The following is a 19,408-nucleotide window of genomic DNA, read 5'->3' as shown; positions in this document are numbered from 1 at the left end:
AAATCATCCATTCCTCTCCCTAATGAAAATCCAAAACCATCACACCCATTCATCTTCATTTCATATCATACTCTAAACCTAGATTGCCTTTTATTTCCTCATTTCAACTTCTCCAGGTTGTAGTCTTTTATTGTCCTTTCTTTAGCGCTTCGACTTCAAACTCTAAACCCAGATTTCCCTTTCTCCTCCAGTCACTTTTTCGATTAGCGCCCTCATTATGTCTTTCTGCAATCTTGGTCCTAGCCACGCCCAAAACACAAAACTCAAACATTGAAGCAGAGCGATGAGGTCGAGAGAAGAGGAAGAGATCGAGAGAACGATACGAGATTGAATCTATCCTAACCAACCAGATACCCAAATATATAATAATATTTTATTTAATATTTTATTTTATTTTCCCCCAAATTAAAAATACACTAAATAGTACTATTCGATGCTATTTTTTTGGCAAACCTATTCTATGCTATTTGATACAATTTGTTTTTATCATTGTCATGCTTTTTGTGACATATAATAGATTTACCAAATTTTTAATAACTTTTTTTCATTTTTTTATATTCTAGATTTATTACTATCTTAATTAGTGATCAAATAACCCATCAATTCTAACAAGAATATCATCAGTTTGGTTTCGACATTTAAAATCCGATTCAAACCAACCCAAACAGTTTATTTGGTTCAGATTTTGTTTAAGTCAAAAATTCAGTCAATCCAACATGTGTGCACCCCTAGCTTCTATTATGACTTAATTATTGATAAATATTTTAATACATATTATGTGTTAATTGGGTTTTGATCGTAAATTACATACCTTCCATTTTATCGAACAAGAAAGTGCAATCATGTTTTTTTTGCTGTTGAAATGAACAATGAACAAAGTGTAATCATGTTGCTTAACAATTATATTGTATACAGTTTGACCAATTTTTTATAAGTTTAATTTTGATGTACCGACGGTGTAAAGTTTTTTTACACCGTCAACCAATCAGATTTCAAGGATGTGATATGTCAATTAAAGAAATCAAATGAAAAGAGAGATTTTCTAACATCCTTAAAATCTGATTGGTTGACGGTGTAAAAAAACTTTACACCGTCGGTGCATCAAACTTTTTCTCTCTCATTTTTTATATTGTATATATTAATTAATAATTATTAAATTAGTGAAAATAACGGTATAAAATAATTATTTTCCTAATGAATACCAGGTCTCAACATGAAATTTCAACAAATTCCTTATAGCAGCCAGCCATCTTCTGGTCTTTTATTTCTGGTCAAGTCATCTTCAACTCTTAAACGTTCAAAAAAAAAATTCTTCAATTAAGAAATTACGAATCATCAACTATTGGATTGGATATTTGGGTCCATTATATAGAATGGCGGTTGCAGAGCCGCAATTTGCATATTTGGTTAGAAAAATCTAATTATCTAACAAAAATATCTTATATAAAATCATCATTGGATAGGTGTTAGTCATAGACTCATAGTTGTTTCTGTCATGAGATCGAAAATTTGATTCTTAAAAAGCGCATTATTAAGAAAACTTTAGTCTTACTACACTCGGTCAAAGATAATTTTCGCAATATAGAATATATGAGGTTAAAGAAAATCGTCAATGGATAATATTGAATCTAACTAGCTAGTAAGAAGCTAAATATATTACTACTATTATTACTAAATTTTTGAAAAAAATATAAAAGGTTAGTTTATATGCAGCAATGCAGAAAAATTTAATAATGTAATCTCAAAGTCTCGAATAATTAGTCTCATAACTGCCGGTCGGTACGAGAATATACATTAGAAACCTCCACAAACATATGTCATGACATGAAAGCTCAAAGTATGACAATGATTGAAGCATTATTTTTTATTTGAAACATGAAATATATAATATAAATTTGAAAGTATAGGATTGATCAAGAATATTCTCAAGAAACGATGAATGTTCTGGCACATTCGAATCATTCAAATAGAATATCCCTGCAATTCGCTGTTCCTTCATCTGAAATTAATTAAGAATTGGTTGGTTGCGTTTTTGGAAAATTGATAACCCTAATCTCGAAAATTCCCCCTTTGTAATCAAACACATTCAATTCCAATGCAAGCAGTGGGGAGATTCGGCGGTTACATCACGCGCGGTGGAGCTGTCGACATTGTTGTTGTTCAGCAGAAAGATGGAACCTTCAAATCCTCACCTTGGTACATTCGATTTGGGAAATTGCGCAAACTTCTCAATAGGAACGAAATTGACAACAACAAGGTTCAGGTTAACATCACTGTCAATGGTGTTGAACCTGATTTCAACATGTATTTGAATCAAAAGGGGGAAGCCTTCTTTCTCCATGCACAACCACAACAACAACAACAACAAGGAGAATCTATGTTGGAATTCGATGATATTCAACAAAGGTATAGTAGTAGTAGTAGGAGGATTTTGAAGTCACAAAGTTGCAATTATGATTCCAATTCCGCGGCTCAAGTTGATGAGATTGTGCCCAGGAATAATGGTTCTCGTCGTTCTAGATTACTTGGAATGGTTTTTGGATCAAGGGGTGCTGATGCAAATGGGGTTGATTTATTGGAGCGTGCTGAGATTGCAGCTAAATTGTTGGAGCTCAAGTGGTCTACAAATCTCACTTTTGATCAAATGCCTCCTAGGGATAGGAAGAAAACTAGCTTCAACAGTGATAAGGAGGAAGCTTGTCCCTGCAATGAACGAGATGGCGTCGGTTCCAAGTCTGAGTTTGATGAGGTTGTGTGCCTTGCAAGTCCCGGCTCTGCTAAAATTCTTCTGCTACCTGAGGTCAGTGATGTTGAATTATTGGTAAAATTGTTACAAGCTTTTTTTACATGTAAGAAGTGATAAGGGTGTGTTTTGCTTTGGTAAACAACTTAGGCTTATACGCGCTTATTCGTGAGCTAGTTTGAGGATGTTACCGAAATAAGTTATGTTTGGTATAAACGCTTATTGATAAACTAATCTGGAGTCTGGACAACTTATGGAAATAAACTCAAAACAACTTATAGGTAAGTCATAAGATATTTACATAAGCTCTTCCAAATATTTGCATAAGCATTTATGTTGTAAGGTAAGCTCAAATAAGCTCTTTCAAATGAGAGTAAATGGAAAAACTTCGATAAGTTCCTTCTATATTTGCCATTAAGTTTTCCACTTATCAAATAACACATGGATATTTTTCTAACATTAAGTGGTATCCATTCAGAATTTATTATTGAGTTTTTAGAAAATTGTCCACATGTCATATTTTTATTGGCGAACCTGATGAACTGAATATTACCTTGATGTTAGTTTTATCCCAAGTGAAACTGCAAAACTAGCAAGTGTGTAGACAGAATAGTGTGTTCTGTTTTGGTTGGCACTGATGTGTTATAGTGCTTGTTTAGGTTGCAAACACTGAGGGAGTTGCTGAAAATTTTGATCTTAGGGTGCCGGTAATGGAGGTCTCTGAGTTGCATTCTCAGCAGAGAGATTGTTCTGAGTCTGATATGTTTGATGTCGCAGAGGTTGAAAACATATCAAAGTTTCGAAAATCTCAAACTGTCAATATTGGGCGAAGGCGTTACTCAGTTAACAATGTTAGAGCAAATACTCCAACTTCTGAACAGCTAGCATCTTTGAACTTGAAGGAAGGGAGGAACACGGTTACCTTCAGTTTCTGTACAGACATGCTGTGGAAGTATCAGGTTAGTAATCACTGAATTTCTTTGAAGGCTTACATCTTCTTTCCTTTTATTTTTGTATCTTTTGTTGAAATCTCTCTTATATTATAATTTCTTTCATTTTTTTTTTCTGCTCATCAGTGTGAGGCTCGAATATTTTTGTGGAAATGGAACACTCGTATAGTAATATCAGATGTGGATGGGACAATTACAAGGTGAGGATATATCTTAATTGAAAAGGAATCTATTTTCCAAATAGATATTAAAGTCAAACACAGTGCTGGTTATTCTTTTGATATCTACTTGCTTTTTCAATGTTAATTTGATCCTATCTTTTTGAACTTGGTATCTACCAAGAATGTTACCTGAGTAGTATTGTCAAAATATGGACACTTAGGAAATCAATTATCAATGGTTTAATCAACTGTATCCTACCTATGTCAACAACAATAAAATTAACTCAACTCCTCATTATTTCGCAAAAGCTTCCTACGTCATTTTTGTTTTTCATATAAAAAAGAAAGTGTAGCACCAGTAACTTGCTTCAGATATATGGTGGGTAGAATCTATTGTGCTATGTAAACTTGTATTCTATTTTATGATGCTGAACTAGTAGATGCCTTACGGATCCTTTTGCTTGGACTACCGTGGTACTTTTCTTCATCTCCTGCTATCACTTGATGAAAATGAGACATGAGTCTCCAACAAAGGGTGTTCTAGTGGGACATCATTCTCCCTTTTTTCCCCATTTGGTTGATATTTTTGTTTCATTCTCTGTGACATGACTTTTCAGAATTGGTTTGTTCATAAATGAAGAAATATGTATCTAAACATGGTTTAAGGATGAGTACATCAAATTTGGAAATTAAGGCTGTAACATGGGCTTTTAATCAAATCCTATTTTTTGCTATAAGGTCATCAAACTTTGGCTGGATTTGTTTTTTATGTTTGCCTATTAGTGGTTTAAGCCTGTACATTTATTTGTCTACATATGGCATAGTCTCATTTGTTTCTAAGCCAAGTCTTTGTATACTAAACTTATTTATTAAGGCAAGTTAGACATGCTTAAGTTACTAGTAACTATTAGTTTCTTGTGAAGATAAACGTTGTGAGGTATGAGGCCACACTGATGTCTCTTAGGATTTTGCAGGAACAACTTCTATGAATATAAGAGGTATTCAGATTGATTAGTTTGGTAAACTGATAAGTGAGCTAGGCAACTTAGTGCATTTTTGGTTTACCTTTACAAGTTGTCAATCGTACATTGGCCTCAAATGAAGAAAATACTTCCTTTCTGATCTCCATGCTTTGGAACGTAGGCTAACAAGGAACCAAATTGGACTGCTACTGGCCAATCTAAAGCTACGTTTGGTTCCTTGTTGGCTAACGTTCCAAAGCATTGAACATGAATACGCCACCCATAAATTGGCCACCAGCAGATTGGACATGAAATTTTTGTAAGCAGATATAGAACATTAGAACCACCCTGGCATTAATTCATTCTAGCGTAGCTAGCGTAAAAATGGCCAATATAATTCACGTAAGACTTAAACTATTACCGCCATGCCATCAAGATCAAATTGAATAACAATTATGGAAAATTCATGGTTGTAGTAATGTATTGGTCAGTTTTTAGCTTAGAAGGGTGAGCTTCACATATATAAGGAAAACAGTTTTTTTTTTAGAATTCGAAGTTCAAACAACAAAATGATATTAAGTAATTACCAAAAGGATGGATTATAGATTGTTAGAATTCGGAGTTAGGCCTAACTCTACCGCAAAAGCTAACTTAAGGGTGAGGATTGCTCTACTCTATATATGGACTTATTTGCCCAAATATCTGGTCAATGTGAGACTTCTCAACACACCCCCTTCATGCCCAGAGCTGGACATCTAGAGCGTGAAGTTTGCAGGACTGGACACCTGCGGGTGACCTATTCATAGGTGGCCCAATAAACAGATCCAGGATATGCTCTGATACCATATTAGAATTTGGGGTTAGGCCTAAATCTACCCCAAAAGCTAGCTTACGGGTGAGGATTGCTCTACTTTATATATGGACTTATTTGGCCATATCTCTGGTCAATGTGAGACGCTCAACACAGATATAGTTTGCAGGGTTGTTAATGGTGGATAGCGTAGTGTAGCGGCAAGCCCAAAAAACGCTATTTCAAGCGCTATTGCGGCGCTATAGCGGAAAATAGCGCAAATAGCGGTGAATAGTGGAGTAGCGGTGAACCCCCAAGCCGCTACGCTATAGGCTATTGCGCCGCTATAGCGCGCTATTAACAAGCCTGATAGTTTGCATTACTTTTCTTGCTTCCTGCAAGTATTTTAGCTTCCATATATATATGACTTTGCTTTGAAGTTTAATATTACTTTTTGGTCTGGCAATGTTAATTTCTTTCTCTTGCTTCGCGTCTTACAGGTCAGATGTTCTAGGTCAATTCATGCCTTTAGTAGGAATTGACTGGTCACAGACTGGTGTTGCTCATTTATTCTCAGAAATCAAGGTTTGTTTATCTTGAACTGTGTGTTTACTGTTGATTCATTCAGATTGCTACAATCTGAAAATATTTTGTTCAGTAGTTTCTTGAATACATTGATCTTGTACATCACCGTGACTGGATAAAAGCTCTTAGGCAAGTGGGCTCAAAACATTAGTTAAGGCCACAAAATTGATGACTTCTTCTTTATATATTTAACCTTTCTAATATATAATTAATTTGCTTTGGATGTCTTAGGATGGAAACTGTCCTTTATCCTGGCTATAACAACTATCTGCTGACTTGTCTAACCCTTACTTCACAGGAAAATGGCTACCAGCTACTTTTTCTTAGTGCTCGTGCAATTTCTCAGGCAAATCTCACCAGACAATTCCTAGGCAACCTTAAGCAGGTGATTTATAAATTTCAAATCAATTTTAAATGTCCAAAGCTAGACAGAACAATAAGGCAAAGGAATGCAGTTTACATTGTCCTATTTTTGTTATAATACAGGATGGGAAAGTCTTACCGGATGGTCCTGTGGTTATTTCCCCTGATGGACTTTTTCCTTCTTTATATAGAGAAGGTAACCCCAGTCAACTTCTCTTTCCATTGGGTTTCTTACCCTTTCTACCATATTTGAGTTTTACAGTTGTTAGAAGTATAATATACAACCATTCACATGTTTTTACCCAACAGCTTAATCTTTTGGGATAGTTAGTTCATGATATGGTATCAGAGCCTCTTCTATGAGTGCGTCATTTAGAGTTTGATCCTTGTTGCCTCCATTATTCTGATGAAAGGGTGAAATTCAGCACATGATACACAGGCCTGTGCATTGTCCACACTTCAAGACAAATGGGCTCCTGCGTGAGACATTCACGTGTCTTGACTAACAGCTAGTTTTAGGAATAGTTGGTTCATGAAAATAGTATACTACTCTATTGGAGTTCTCTTTTGCAATTCATAGTTATTTTTAATGTATTAAATTTAAAGAATAAGACTCATCAATGCTTCTTTGAGCATGAAATGCCTTGATGATGCCTTTGTATAACACATTTCTTTTCTACTTACAGTTATCCGGAGGACCCCTCATGAGTTCAAAATTGCATGTTTACAGGTTCGGTTCCGACTTTCACGTGTTAAACTTGACAGTATTTTATTAACTTCTATTATGGTCATCATGTTCTTGATGATAAGTTAAATTTCATTGCATTCAGGACATCAGAGCACTTTTTCCTCCTGATTGCAATCCGTTCTATGCTGGTTTTGGAAATAGGGTAACTGATGAAATCAGCTACCTTAAGGTTGGAATCCCACTAGGAAAAATATTCATTATTAATCCAAGGGTAATGAATCTCATTATTTTACAATAGATATATGCCAAAAGTTCCTGAAATGTTTTGCCAAACTTGCATTCTCATGTAGTCATGCCCAAGTTTTCAGGGAGAGATTGCTGTAAACCGTCGTTGTCTAGACTCAAAATCATACACCTCTCTTCATGCTCTCGTGAATGGAATGTTCCCCCCTACAACCTCATCTGAGCAGGTTTAACTCTCTCTCTCTCTCTTTCTCTCTCTCTCCTCCTCCTCCTTTGTAATAGCAGCTATGTCCAACCCTGGGCACCCCAAAAAAAAGGAATCTAGTTAAGAATTCTGGTTTTGAGAGAGAACTGGGGTGGATTAATTTATATTTGTCTGGAGGGAGAATATAAGAAATGCTAGCAACATACTCTATATGATTAGTTTATTTATAAAAAATGTCAATCCACTTCCCTGGTAAATTGATCATTTTATTTTTTTAAATGTCTTGATTTTGACCAATCAGTGTTGAACAATGTATTTAAAAGTGTGTTACTACTTACTAGCATTCCTCACGATAATATTAGTATGATGACTCATAAGCATTTGATTGTGAGGTTACTTACTTTTTGGCGTTGTTCTTGCTGAACATTGGTTGCAGGAGGATTTCAATTCATGGAATTTCTGGAAGTTGCCCCTTGAACCATAAAGAAATGAAAGGTTTTTATCTTTCAAGCATATATTGCTCAATTATCTTGGTCTGGTGTGGATGGTTCATGCTGTGCTGTTCCTTGAATTAGATAGGTAAATTTGGTTTTCAGCTCCACATAATATGTGATGACTACAAACATGGGATTTTAAGCTTTGGTTATTATGCGCTTGATATCTTTTTTAATGGGTTTTAACTTATTTCTTCCTTTTATTAATTAGAATTAGAGGTTTTTTAGGGAAATGTCTTCAAACCTTTTTAGAATAATCTGTTTGGTTTTGGTTGGGACTGATCTTGAATATGCAATGCGACAAAATTATACAAAATTATAATAAGGGGATTATGATTCTCTCTTGTCACAAGATAAGTGAAACTTGGTGTCTATCTCTCTCTTCATACTTATGGAGATAGAGATAGACACAAAACTTTAACTTGACAGTATCATGTGAAGTTTACATGTGAGGGGATCTTGATTCTAGAATAGACCATTGAAGATGATTTTCAAAGTTCAAGTCCCAATGTTCTGAACTCTGCACAAAACCTATAGCATTAGAAAACAATTGTCAATATATTCATATTGAATGGAATATTGTTAGCTCTGTATCCATGTTTTGATGAATATTTTCAATACAGGTGATGTATATAAGCTAGCCTGATGACAACAGCTTCATTCTGTTGTGAACATGTGCTGGTGGATTGATTTTTGGCACTCTGAATTCGATGTATGGATGGAGGATTTATGTAAATTTTGCCTGCACCCTGCTTCAACACTGTTATTTCCTGCTTGATGCTGTGAAGATCAGATACCTTAATTTTTTTTGTTTCATTGTGCGGTTTGTGTGATCCCGTGACTTCTCTCCATAATTGGTTCTGATTTCAGAATCAATCAATTGGGGAAGAGTTTTCAATTATGCACTTAAACTAGTTAAATTCCACTCCATTAAGCATGGGCATGACCTGAAAAATACGTATGATGAGAATCTCACTAATTAACATCATATCTCATGATTATTAGTGAGTAGCACCACTTTGTACAAATATACAAGTAATCTTGAATGACTCCTCTTCAATCTCATTTAGCTTAGTTGTAAAAACAACAACTACTCCTATTTGCTATTATTTGTTTTATATTATTTATCATTCAATATTTCAATGCTTAATGCAGTGTTTCTTCATACCCAAAAACAGAGCTTTGCATAACAATCGTAGCATATTTGGAAAAAGGTGCGATACCTAGTTTAGAATTGCGTAAAAATTGACGCTGCAATGAGTAACTTTTGGTTATATTATGTTATTCTGGCTCACGAGACGCGAACGCACTTAATCTTACGGTTCACCTTTCTTAATTAAACTGGTTGATGCATTGCCTAAAGATTGAGCTCATTTGATGTTCTAAAGTTGTTACAATAAATCTAGATGCTCTAAAGTCAGAGGCTTGATGGAAGTTTGAAATGATGAGTGCTCATTTGAACCTTCTTATTGTTACTGCACTTCAAATGGACGCGTCAACAATTTCACAGCATTCATTAATCATCTTAGTATTTGCAATCATACAAACTTTTAAGGTTTCAAAACATCTTACATCCAATTGAGCTTTGTGAGGTGGACTCTCTCATCATTGTGATTTGTGATGCAACTTTTTTCTTGGAAGAATTTGACATGCAACTCTGTTTGAGAGGATCTTAATCCATTGTCAACATATACAAGAAATCAATGCATGATTCTCAAGATTCAATGCTAAGCTGACCATAATTTTTATGAGATTTCTACTAGGAAATTTGATGTTATTATTGTTGTCACGTTTATGTCAAATGGTAAAATGTCAGTGTCTGTCTCAAAGTTGTTGTGTTATTCCTTCTCCTTGACTTCTTAATACTTAATAGGAAAATTTCCTATTTCTGATGCTGCTTTAAAGATCCTCCAAGGACTCAAGTTTAGATAGATGTGTACGTTAAGAGCACAAAACCGCTAACATCAATTTCAATTAAAGAGATTGATGGTATCACATTGTTAAGTGTGTCCAATACTAAATTTAATGTACAAGCTAAGGGATGTTAATGTTGCTCCTCATTTATATACGTTTTATTTATTTTGGAAATAGCTATACCCTTTTTCTTTCTGTAGGATCTTTATTTCCATTTTGTTTTCCTAGAGAAAATTGGATGAAATTTGGGTTTTCTTTTTGGCATGTTTGGAAATTTTTCAATTCTTTCTCAAATCAAAATCAATTATAGGAAGAAGCTAGGTGTGTGTTTGGATCACCGTTAGTCATAATTGACTTTTGTAAAATTGATTTTGAAAAAATTAATTATAGTAAAAGTGACTTGAAAGTAAAGTGATTTATATTAATGCAGACATTTATGAAAAATGATCTTCATTGGGTAATGTAGTGAAATTTAGTTGCCAAATTTGACAATTGTATATGTTAAGGCAGAAGTTACTTTCTAACTTCCTAATTGATTTTAGGTCTGAAATCAATTCTTCAAAGTAAATTCCAAACACCAATATTTTCATTTAAAATTGATTTTACTTTAATAGTGTTGATTCTAAATTTCCAAATGGGAAACCCAACACACTCAACTTTTGAAGGCCAGAATTCATTCTGAATAAAAGTTAGTTGATCTAAGCATACATTTTGAATGGCTAGGTTAGAGGAGGATTGTCATAATTGAATCATCATTTTTAAGGATAAAAATATACTACTTTCAAGTTTCAACAAATTAGCAAAACACATTTACTATAAAAAGCTATGATATAAATTGTTATAAGAAAAACTAAGTATATCAGAAAAATAGATATGTGTGCTCATTGCAAGAAAAGAAATATGAATTCAGTAGTTTAACTATCATCAACCAACACATGGGGAGCATCTGCCAAGAAAGAATAAGATAATAATGTACTACAGAATGAAACCGCAGTCAAAATGAAGTATAGAGGCTTCATAGTTTCCAATTTTCCATTTGTTTCCTTTTTTGTTAGAGAAAATGAGTTGAAATTTTGTTTTTTGTTTTGTTTAGCATGTTTGAATTTTTTTCTCCAATCAATTCTAAAACCAAAATCACAATGGGTAGCCTGGGTGCCTGAATTTATTTTTTTTTAAAATAAAATACATTTTATTCCCTTTCTTTTGGAAGAATGACTGGGTTGGAGGAGGATTGCCATAATTGAGCCATCATTTGTAAGGATTTGTTTCTTGTCTTGAATGGATTGATTCACATTCACCTCCTTATAGATTTCATCCACCAAAAAAAAAACCTCCTTATAGAATAGAATAGTGTGTGATATGATGTTCCTATAAAAGTCATAGTTTGACCTAATGCTCAATTTCACTGCAAGATTGAGGAGGATGGTGTCCCATTGGTCTCATTACCTGACCAGTGACCCCACCAAGTTAGTCTAATCATCAAAGGGATTAAGTGGGGACAAAATTGTGATAGTCTACCATTTCTAATGGATGTAGTTGTACCTGTGTTGAAATATTTTTGTTGAGTTACATGATTTACTGACGTGCAACCAACAAACATATATTATATTCATTCATTATGTACAACATAGCCAAAAGGAGCTTATGATTTTAAATCAGGAATTGGTGTAGCTTCATGCTTCATAGGAAAAGTATCCCTCTCTTTCATTACATGTAGGATTTTGACAGGGCAACCAATAGTTGTTGGTGAGCCTGCTCAACTGCCACAAAAATTATTTCAATTTTATAATTGATTTCTCTGTCCCGGTCTGAAAACAAAGGTGTTTAGTTAAATTAGTATATATTTGATTTTGTTTAATAAATGTCTGAAGTTTGAGTTCTTGTGAATGTAGAAAATTCTTCGTTAAAAGAGCTAACGTTATCAAGATTTAAGTGTTTCAATTTAAACAGAATTATCTCTCATGGAAGATTCATGGAAGATACCTGCCCTCAAATTTTTTTTTAAAATTGCAATTGCTGTTTTACTACTCTATCCCTCCTCTCTAGTTATGAAATGATTAAGGGACATGAGAAACATGTAATGATAATTTAGTCATTTGGAGTTTTGTCAAGAAATTGTAGGTGCCTCTAACCTGAAATATAAGTAAAGCAATTTTTGCTTGGACTTTCCATTCAATCCACAAACACATGGAGCAACATGAATGGTTTGTCTTGCTTTGAGAGTTACTCATAATTCTCTAACAACTACTTCCTAATCCTGGTTACTCAAGCTAATCACCATATTTAACTACGAACTCCACTTAATCACAAAAGGGGGAATTCACTTACATATATAGTCTCTTCCCCTCTGTTTGAGGCTAACATGGGGATGGAAGTTCAGAATCTACAAAAGTTGGTCAAGACAGCACCATCCAAAGCTTTGGTTATCAGAATCAACTTGTTTTTTCTTGCCATCTTTCTGGTTGGTTATGCAACCCTTCTTCTCCGTCCATCTTCTTCAGTCTATTTTGACAATGCAGCTTCCCTTGTCAAGTGCTCCTTGAGAGAATGCCATCACAAGGTAAGGTGAGCCTATTCTAATGGCACCTCTTTCTTCCCCATCTTTTATCTATATGTCATTAACCATTGATTGAAAAATGCTCCCCTCAATTTAAGGATATAGATCTAACGCCCCCATTCTGTGTCTAATTCTCTGTTCTACCAATCAAATTATGTCATGTAGGCATGAGTATGAAAATTATAACCTACATGAGCGGTTTTATATGACATGACATAATCTGATTAATTGAACCAGATGGTGATACCAAATAGGGACATAAGATTAATCCTCAACTTAAACTAAAAAGTACACATTAAAAATGTGACCATTTAAAGATTGAAATTTTGACAATAATAGCATTAACCATTGGTTGAAAAATGTACCTTTACTCTAAAATAGTCAAATTTGTGTGCTTTATTATGTGCAATTGTGCAAATAAACCTTGTCTTGTGATCTTTATATTCTAGGCAGAAAACAGCATAAAAATGAAAGCTGTATTGGAGGAAATGCCTCAAGCAGAATCAAGGAGGCCAAAGAAGAATGTGACTAAGATAGAGGTACCTAGCTTCTTTGGTGAAATAGGGAGAGGAATGAAGATAGGAATGGTGAACATGGATGAAGATGATGATGATGTGAGTGAATGGAGCACCTATGGAGAAACATTACAAGTTCATTTTGATAAGGTATCACAGTTTTTCAACTGGACAGATTTATTTCCTGAGTGGATAGATGAGGAGGAAGAGAGTGATGTGCCATCATGCCCTGAGATTCCTATGCCAGAGTTTGCAACATATAAAAATGTGGATGTGATAGTAGCAAAATTGCCATGCAAGTACCCTGAAGAAGGATGGGCCAGGGATGTTTTCAGGCTGCAAGTTCATCTTATTGTGGCAAACATGGCAGTGAAGAAGGGAAAGAGGGATTGGAAATGGAAGACCAAGGTGGTGTTGTGGAGCAAGTGTAGGCCAATGTTGGAGCTGTTTAGGTGTGATGATTTGGTTAAGCATGAAGGTGAGTGGTGGTTGTATGAGGTAGATGTCAAGAGGTTGGAGCAGAAGGTTTCATTGCCTGTTGGGTCTTGCACTTTGGCTTTGCCTCTATGGGAACAAGGTATGTAATTTTTTTTTGAGGTATGCAATTTTTAATGCTGCTTTACACATTCAAATTTTCATGTTTATATTGTATTAGGTAGATAAATGTGGTAAATTAAGGTAAGTAATAACTTTTAATTAACTACTACAACTTTTTATGGTATAAATTATAAAACATAAATAAGTAGTATGTATATGGGTTCAAAGATAAATCAAAATGTAAAATTCAGAATAAAAAATTAATATAACCGCGCCAGGAAGGGGTCGAACCTTCGACTTTCTGCTTAGGAAACAGACGCTCTATCCACTGAGCTACAGGCGCTTGCTTGTTATAGATACTGGTTGAGCTAATTTAAACACATTGATTATTTTTATGTACAAGTATTTTAAATAACAAATTTCTATAACTAACATGTTTTAAATTATATTTTTTCAAATAGCAACGTGCAGACCATTATGTGCTTCCTCTTTTTAAGGTTGCAATTGATTTTCTATCTAGAAACACATACATCTATGAACCATATATGCATATAATGATATAAATCTTCAACTGGAAAAATATATATTTTGGTGTCAAAACAAAGCAACATGTGGTTCCACTTTTTAAGAGACGATTCAATTTTTTTCTTTCACGAAAGGATTAATTCATACATTTGATAATCATGAAATTAATCTCATTGAGTTACCATTGCACGCATTATGTATATCTTCTGCCCATAAATTGAACCTTCAACTAAATACTTTAGGAGCCTAGTTATCTAACAATTCTGTTAGAGCTTGGTAATTTTAATCTTATAAAAAGTACAAACACATATCTCTATTAACCAACATGCAAACTATATGTAAAGGTAATTTTATTTATGAATTTGAAGGAGACACGTTTGCATTATTGCATAGGAGTTTAATGACTGATAAATAGCTTAATGATGAATTAAAGTCATCACATCTTTTAACTTTAAAGTCATCTCATTATTAGCAATAGTCCCATGAAATGCATGGTCTAACTGTTAATTATATTCTTTTTAGTTTAATACGGAAGTTGTTCTCAATTCTTCAAAATATTTGTTCTTTTCCTTTCTATGGGGGTATACAAGAGAGAATCAAAATTACACTATCAAGCATACATTTATTTAGATCATGATCACCAATTTCCCCACACAAGAGGATACAACTACAATCATGCATGTTTTTTCCCGGTCAACTAAAAATTGTTTCTTAAGAAACCCCTTCTCTACGTCATAATCAAAGTAAGTTACCAAGTTGCTTTCAAATTTTCATGTTTGATATAATTAAGTCTTTATAAAATAACATAAAGTAAAACCCCAAGCAAAACAAACAAAATTGATTAATTTCAACACCTAAACAAGATCTCTACCTCTCTAATCCCATTTTTTTCTCTATCACTCAATCAAGAGATTTTATAATGGAAGAGTGTGTTTAGATAAATAGGTTACTTTAAGTGCTTAATAAGCGCTTGTTAATAGCTACTTTGAGAAATGTTTTTCCAAACGCACCCTAGTGCTTATGGCAGGCAATAAGCGCTTATTGATAGCTAATTTGAGAAGCTTATTAAAATAAGTTGAAAATGTTAAATATAAGCTTTTCTTCGTAATTAAGCTAATATGAACAACTTAAGAAAATAAATTTAAAACATCTTTTTAGATAATCCATAAGTTTATTCAATAAGCGCTTATTGAATTCATTTTTTTTCAGGCATCGACAAGGTGTATGACATGTCCAAGGTAGAACGAAGCGTTCGAAGCAAAACAAGAGCCAAACGCGAGGCCTACGCCACCGTGCTCCACTCCTCCGAGGGCTACGTCTGCGGCGCAATCACCCTCGCACAGACCCTCCTCCAAACCGGAACCAACCGCGACCTCATCCTCCTCCTCGACCGCTCCATCTCCGCCCCCAAACGCCACGCCCTCGCCGCCGCAGGCTGGAAGATCCGTCTCATAACCCGGATACGAAACCCACGCGCCGAGAACGGCACCTACAACGAGTACAACTACAGCAAGCTCCGCCTCTGGCAACTCACCGACTACCACAAAGTCATCTTCATCGACGCCGACATCATCGTGCTCCGCCGCCTCGACATCCTCTTCCACTTCCCGCAGATGACAGCGACGGGGAACGACCAGTCAATCTTCAACTCCGGAATCATGGTAATCGAACCGTCGAACTGCACGTTCCACGCGCTGATGAATCGCCGGCACGACGTGGTTTCGTACAACGGCGGTGACCAGGGGTTTCTGAACGAGATCTTCGTGTGGTGGCACAGGCTGCCGAGGAGAGTGAACTACCTGAAGAATTTCTGGGCGAACACGACGGTGGAGGCGAGGGTGAAGAACGAGCTGTTCGGGGCGGAGCCGGCGAAGGTGTATGCGATTCACTATCTTGGGTTGAAGCCGTGGCATTGTTACAGGGACTATGACTGTAACTGGGATGTGGGGGATCAGAGGGTGTACGCGAGTGATGTGGCGCATGCGCGGTGGTGGAAGGTGCATGATGCGATGGAGGAGCCGTTGCAGCGGTTTTGTAGGCTGACGAGGCGGCGGAGGACGGAGCTGAACTGGGAGAGGCGGAAGGCGGGGAAGTTGGGGTTGCCGGATCAGCATTGGAAGATCAATATCACGGATCCTAGAAGAGCTGGTTCACTTTTGATTGATTAATTAATTAGGGTTGTTGTATACATACAATTTTTATTTTTATTTTTATTTTTTCTCCTACTAATAATTTTGTTTTTATAACTTTTGCTTCATATATGTATGTATGTATGTAGTACCTTCTTGGTGCAGAGGACAGACATAGTTCATGTGGAGAGGTTTTATGTGAAGATTATTATTTATTTTTGTGTGGATAGGATAGAGCAAAATTGGATTACCAAATCGAGGGAATTAGTAAAATAGAAAAGAGCTCATTTTTCAATTAGTTTTGAGTTTACTTTTTTTTGTTACATCGGAAGATAGTTTTGAGTTTACTAGTGAAATGATTAATTTTATGCTAATTAAATAAGTTTTCAAACTAATTCAATAGCCCTTAACAAACACTTGTGAGTGCCGGTTATAGTGGTTGAAAGTCATTTTCTGAATCACTCGATTAAAAGTACGATTCTTAGCAACTGCTTTCTTCGGGAGTGATTTTTCACTTTGCCAACACAATTGTTGAAATTGCGAGAAAAATTTAATTATACCAAAAGAAGGATCAGCTCTTGTTTGAAGTCAGAAACCAACAAGTTTTGAAACATGGTTTAAGTAAATTTAGGACATTTTATATAGGAGTGTAAACGAGTCCAGTCCAACATGTGAACCCGACAAGTCCAACCCAACCCGAGGAGTTTTGAATGATTTTGTTTGGTTTGAATTAGATTTGATTCACTAAACCTGATCTGATTCGGTTCAAGTCTTGGTTGATGAAGTTAGAATCCGTAGAAATCAAACTAAGCTTAACTATTGAGAGTAATTAACTCTCATTTTTTATGTTGGGCGACACATACACTCTCATTTTTATGTTAATTAACTTTTGTGAACATAAACAAATTCTTAATTAATTTATTTTGTGCGATCAATTGTCACCATCGTTCCCAATTTTTTCCAGAGCAGCAACTAAAAAATGATTGGGTATAATGGAAGGTAAAGAATCTGAGACGATACGACGATGATATTGGCTTGAAAGAATTGGTTGAACAAACCCACGTACCGGTACACCTACTAAAAAGATACACATAGCACACCACTCATTTATATTTATGTCTATTTTTGTGTTTCACTTGAGATAAACAGAAAGAGAAATAAGAGAAATGGGTAATTTAATATGTAATGTGATTGAAAATGTAGGAAAAAAAAGTATGTGTTATAAATAAAGGGGGAACTAACATAAGGAAAGAAAGGAGAAGCAAGTAAAGAGAGAAGAGAGCAAGAGAAGTGAAAATAGTGTGAATGAGGAGTTGGTTGCTTGATGCAACCTCCTCTATATTTAATTATTTATAGAGCTAGGTTAACATAGAGAGACAAAAATACATGGGCTTGGCCCATTGACCCATGATGGTCATTCTATTTACAACACTCCCCCTGAATGACCATTACTTAAGAATGTGCCTCATTAAAACCTTACTAGGTAAAAACCCTTTGGGACAAAAACCCAGTGAAGGAAAAAGAGTACAACATTCATTAAAAGAAAAAGAGTACATTACATTTCAAGTGAGGTCTTTGAGTCCACGAACTCCAATGCTTCGTACAAGTCTTTCGAATGTTGTAGTTGGAAGAGCCTTCTTATCACTTGAGCGAATTTGTTGGATGTCTATGTCACCATTCTTTTATTGATCGTGAGTGAAGAAGAGCTTTGACAATATGTGCTTTGTGCATTGGTCAACAGTATGAATGAATTATTATTCGTTGAACGTAAGTAGTAGATGTGACATACGTGGGGTTAAGTAAATAAAATGTAGCTTAGGTTTTATTTTTAATATTTCTGTAATTTCTTTTCTTAGACCAGTGTAATTTGTTTCTTGGTCTTTTCCCTCCATTTTTATTAAAAAAAATTACAATGTGAATTGTAGGTTCCCATGGCAGATAATTAGCTCTAACTAATAGATTACGCTTAATTACCCAAAAATAGCTTGACGTGAATATTTTCTTTTAAATTACATGTATCATTCATTGATATAATCATATTCAGTAAAATCCTACGAACAACAATTTAAGATTATAAATATAGCATGCACTCCCAACATGATTTTTGAGTCAATGTTGATTGTTAAAAGCACAAGATAGCTTACATAAGAAGACTACGGAAATTCAAAACATGTGAGAGAAGAAAAGCACTACTCGAAGTCGGGTTTGATGTTGGACAAACCTTTTTTTTCCTCTTTCTATGATCTACCCCATACACGTTGGCCAGTAGGGTGGGTCGGTTTTTGTACAATCCTAATTGGCGTTGCCATTTTCAGTATGGACACAACACTGTTTCATGTGAATTCAACTTCTTAATTTGATCCATTGGGTTGGGCCAATGGGTGAATTACTATGTCCACTCGCTACTCTCTTCTTTTACCACCCTAAAAAACTTTTTTCTGTTGCTTGACCCGCAAACCATGCACTCCGTCATTCAAATCATTATTGAATTTTTTTTACCAACATGATACAACTAAATTTATTTTGAGATATGAGACATATAGGTTGGGGTCAGAGAAGTTTAGGGATCAATTTTTAAAAGGTACAATTTATCTTTCTGATGTAAAAAAATAATAATCGTGATGTTGTAAATTGTAATTGAAAAAACCGTATATGTAAGTGATTGATTAGTTAACCTTTTTACAATTTGACTTTATTTTATTTTAAATCTTTTAATTAAATGATTTTGATTTATGATTTTGATTTAGGTGAAAAAGCAATGGATCTTATTTTAATGGTGAAAAGGGGTAGTAGTACTAATAATTTAAATAATAAGCAAGAAGTTATAGCACAAATAACTGAGCTCTTTAAGTATAACTCATGATTTAATCATGGGTAATTGTGTATGGAGAATAATTATATATATGATCTTAGTCCTTAGAGTTTTAGGTGTGATTATTCTCATGGCTGTCGAACGTGAGTTGTGAAAATAATAATAATAATAATCCTTAATTATTGTAAGCTTTATTATGATGATCTAATGGTGACTTTTGTAAAATACGAGTGAC

At 34.9% G+C, this 19,408-nt stretch overlaps 2 protein-coding genes and 1 non-coding gene across 5 annotated transcripts; 2 read left to right on the top strand and 1 right to left on the bottom strand.

Annotated features, from left to right (window-relative positions):
• The first annotated feature begins 1,924 nt into the window (after window positions 1-1,924).
• Window positions 1,925-9,249, top strand: LOC130718745 (phosphatidate phosphatase PAH2). 2 transcript variants are annotated; one of them, XM_057569367.1, is made up of 12 exons: window positions 1,925-2,406; window positions 2,497-2,800; window positions 3,403-3,702; window positions 3,820-3,893; window positions 6,107-6,191; window positions 6,490-6,576; window positions 6,678-6,750; window positions 7,241-7,284; window positions 7,385-7,513; window positions 7,611-7,712; window positions 8,127-8,269; window positions 8,808-9,249. In XM_057569367.1, exons 1-11 carry the CDS (start codon window positions 2,096-2,098, stop codon window positions 8,172-8,174), a joined length of 1,557 nt encoding a protein of 518 aa, XP_057425350.1. In that variant the 5' UTR covers window positions 1,925-2,095; the 3' UTR covers window positions 8,175-8,269; window positions 8,808-9,249. The 2 variants fall into 2 exon arrangements, with proteins under 2 accessions (XP_057425350.1, XP_057425349.1); XM_057569366.1 differs by having other exon boundaries at window positions 1,925-2,800.
• A 3,019-nt stretch (window positions 9,250-12,268) lies between these two features.
• On the top strand, window positions 12,269-16,576 carry LOC130718675 (UDP-glucuronate:xylan alpha-glucuronosyltransferase 2). 2 transcript variants are annotated; one of them, XM_057569297.1, is made up of 3 exons: window positions 12,269-12,658; window positions 13,105-13,747; window positions 15,442-16,576. In XM_057569297.1, the coding sequence occupies exons 1-3, from the start codon at window positions 12,461-12,463 to the stop codon at window positions 16,398-16,400; spliced, it is 1,800 nt and encodes a 599-aa protein (XP_057425280.1). In that variant the 5' UTR covers window positions 12,269-12,460; the 3' UTR covers window positions 16,401-16,576. The 2 variants fall into 2 exon arrangements, with proteins under 2 accessions (XP_057425280.1, XP_057425281.1); XM_057569298.1 differs by having other exon boundaries at window positions 12,502-12,663.
• Window positions 13,978-14,050, bottom strand: TRNAR-CCU (transfer RNA arginine (anticodon CCU)). The gene has a single exon. It is a non-coding gene; the product is annotated as a tRNA-Arg (tRNA).
• Window positions 16,577-19,408: the final 2,832 nt, after the last annotated feature.

Source organism: Lotus japonicus, chromosome 5 (assembly GCF_012489685.1).
Source record: "Lotus japonicus ecotype B-129 chromosome 5, LjGifu_v1.2".
NCBI classification, from domain to species: Eukaryota; Viridiplantae; Streptophyta; class Magnoliopsida; order Fabales; family Fabaceae; genus Lotus; species Lotus japonicus.
This window is presented reverse-complemented; position numbering and strand designations above follow the sequence as displayed.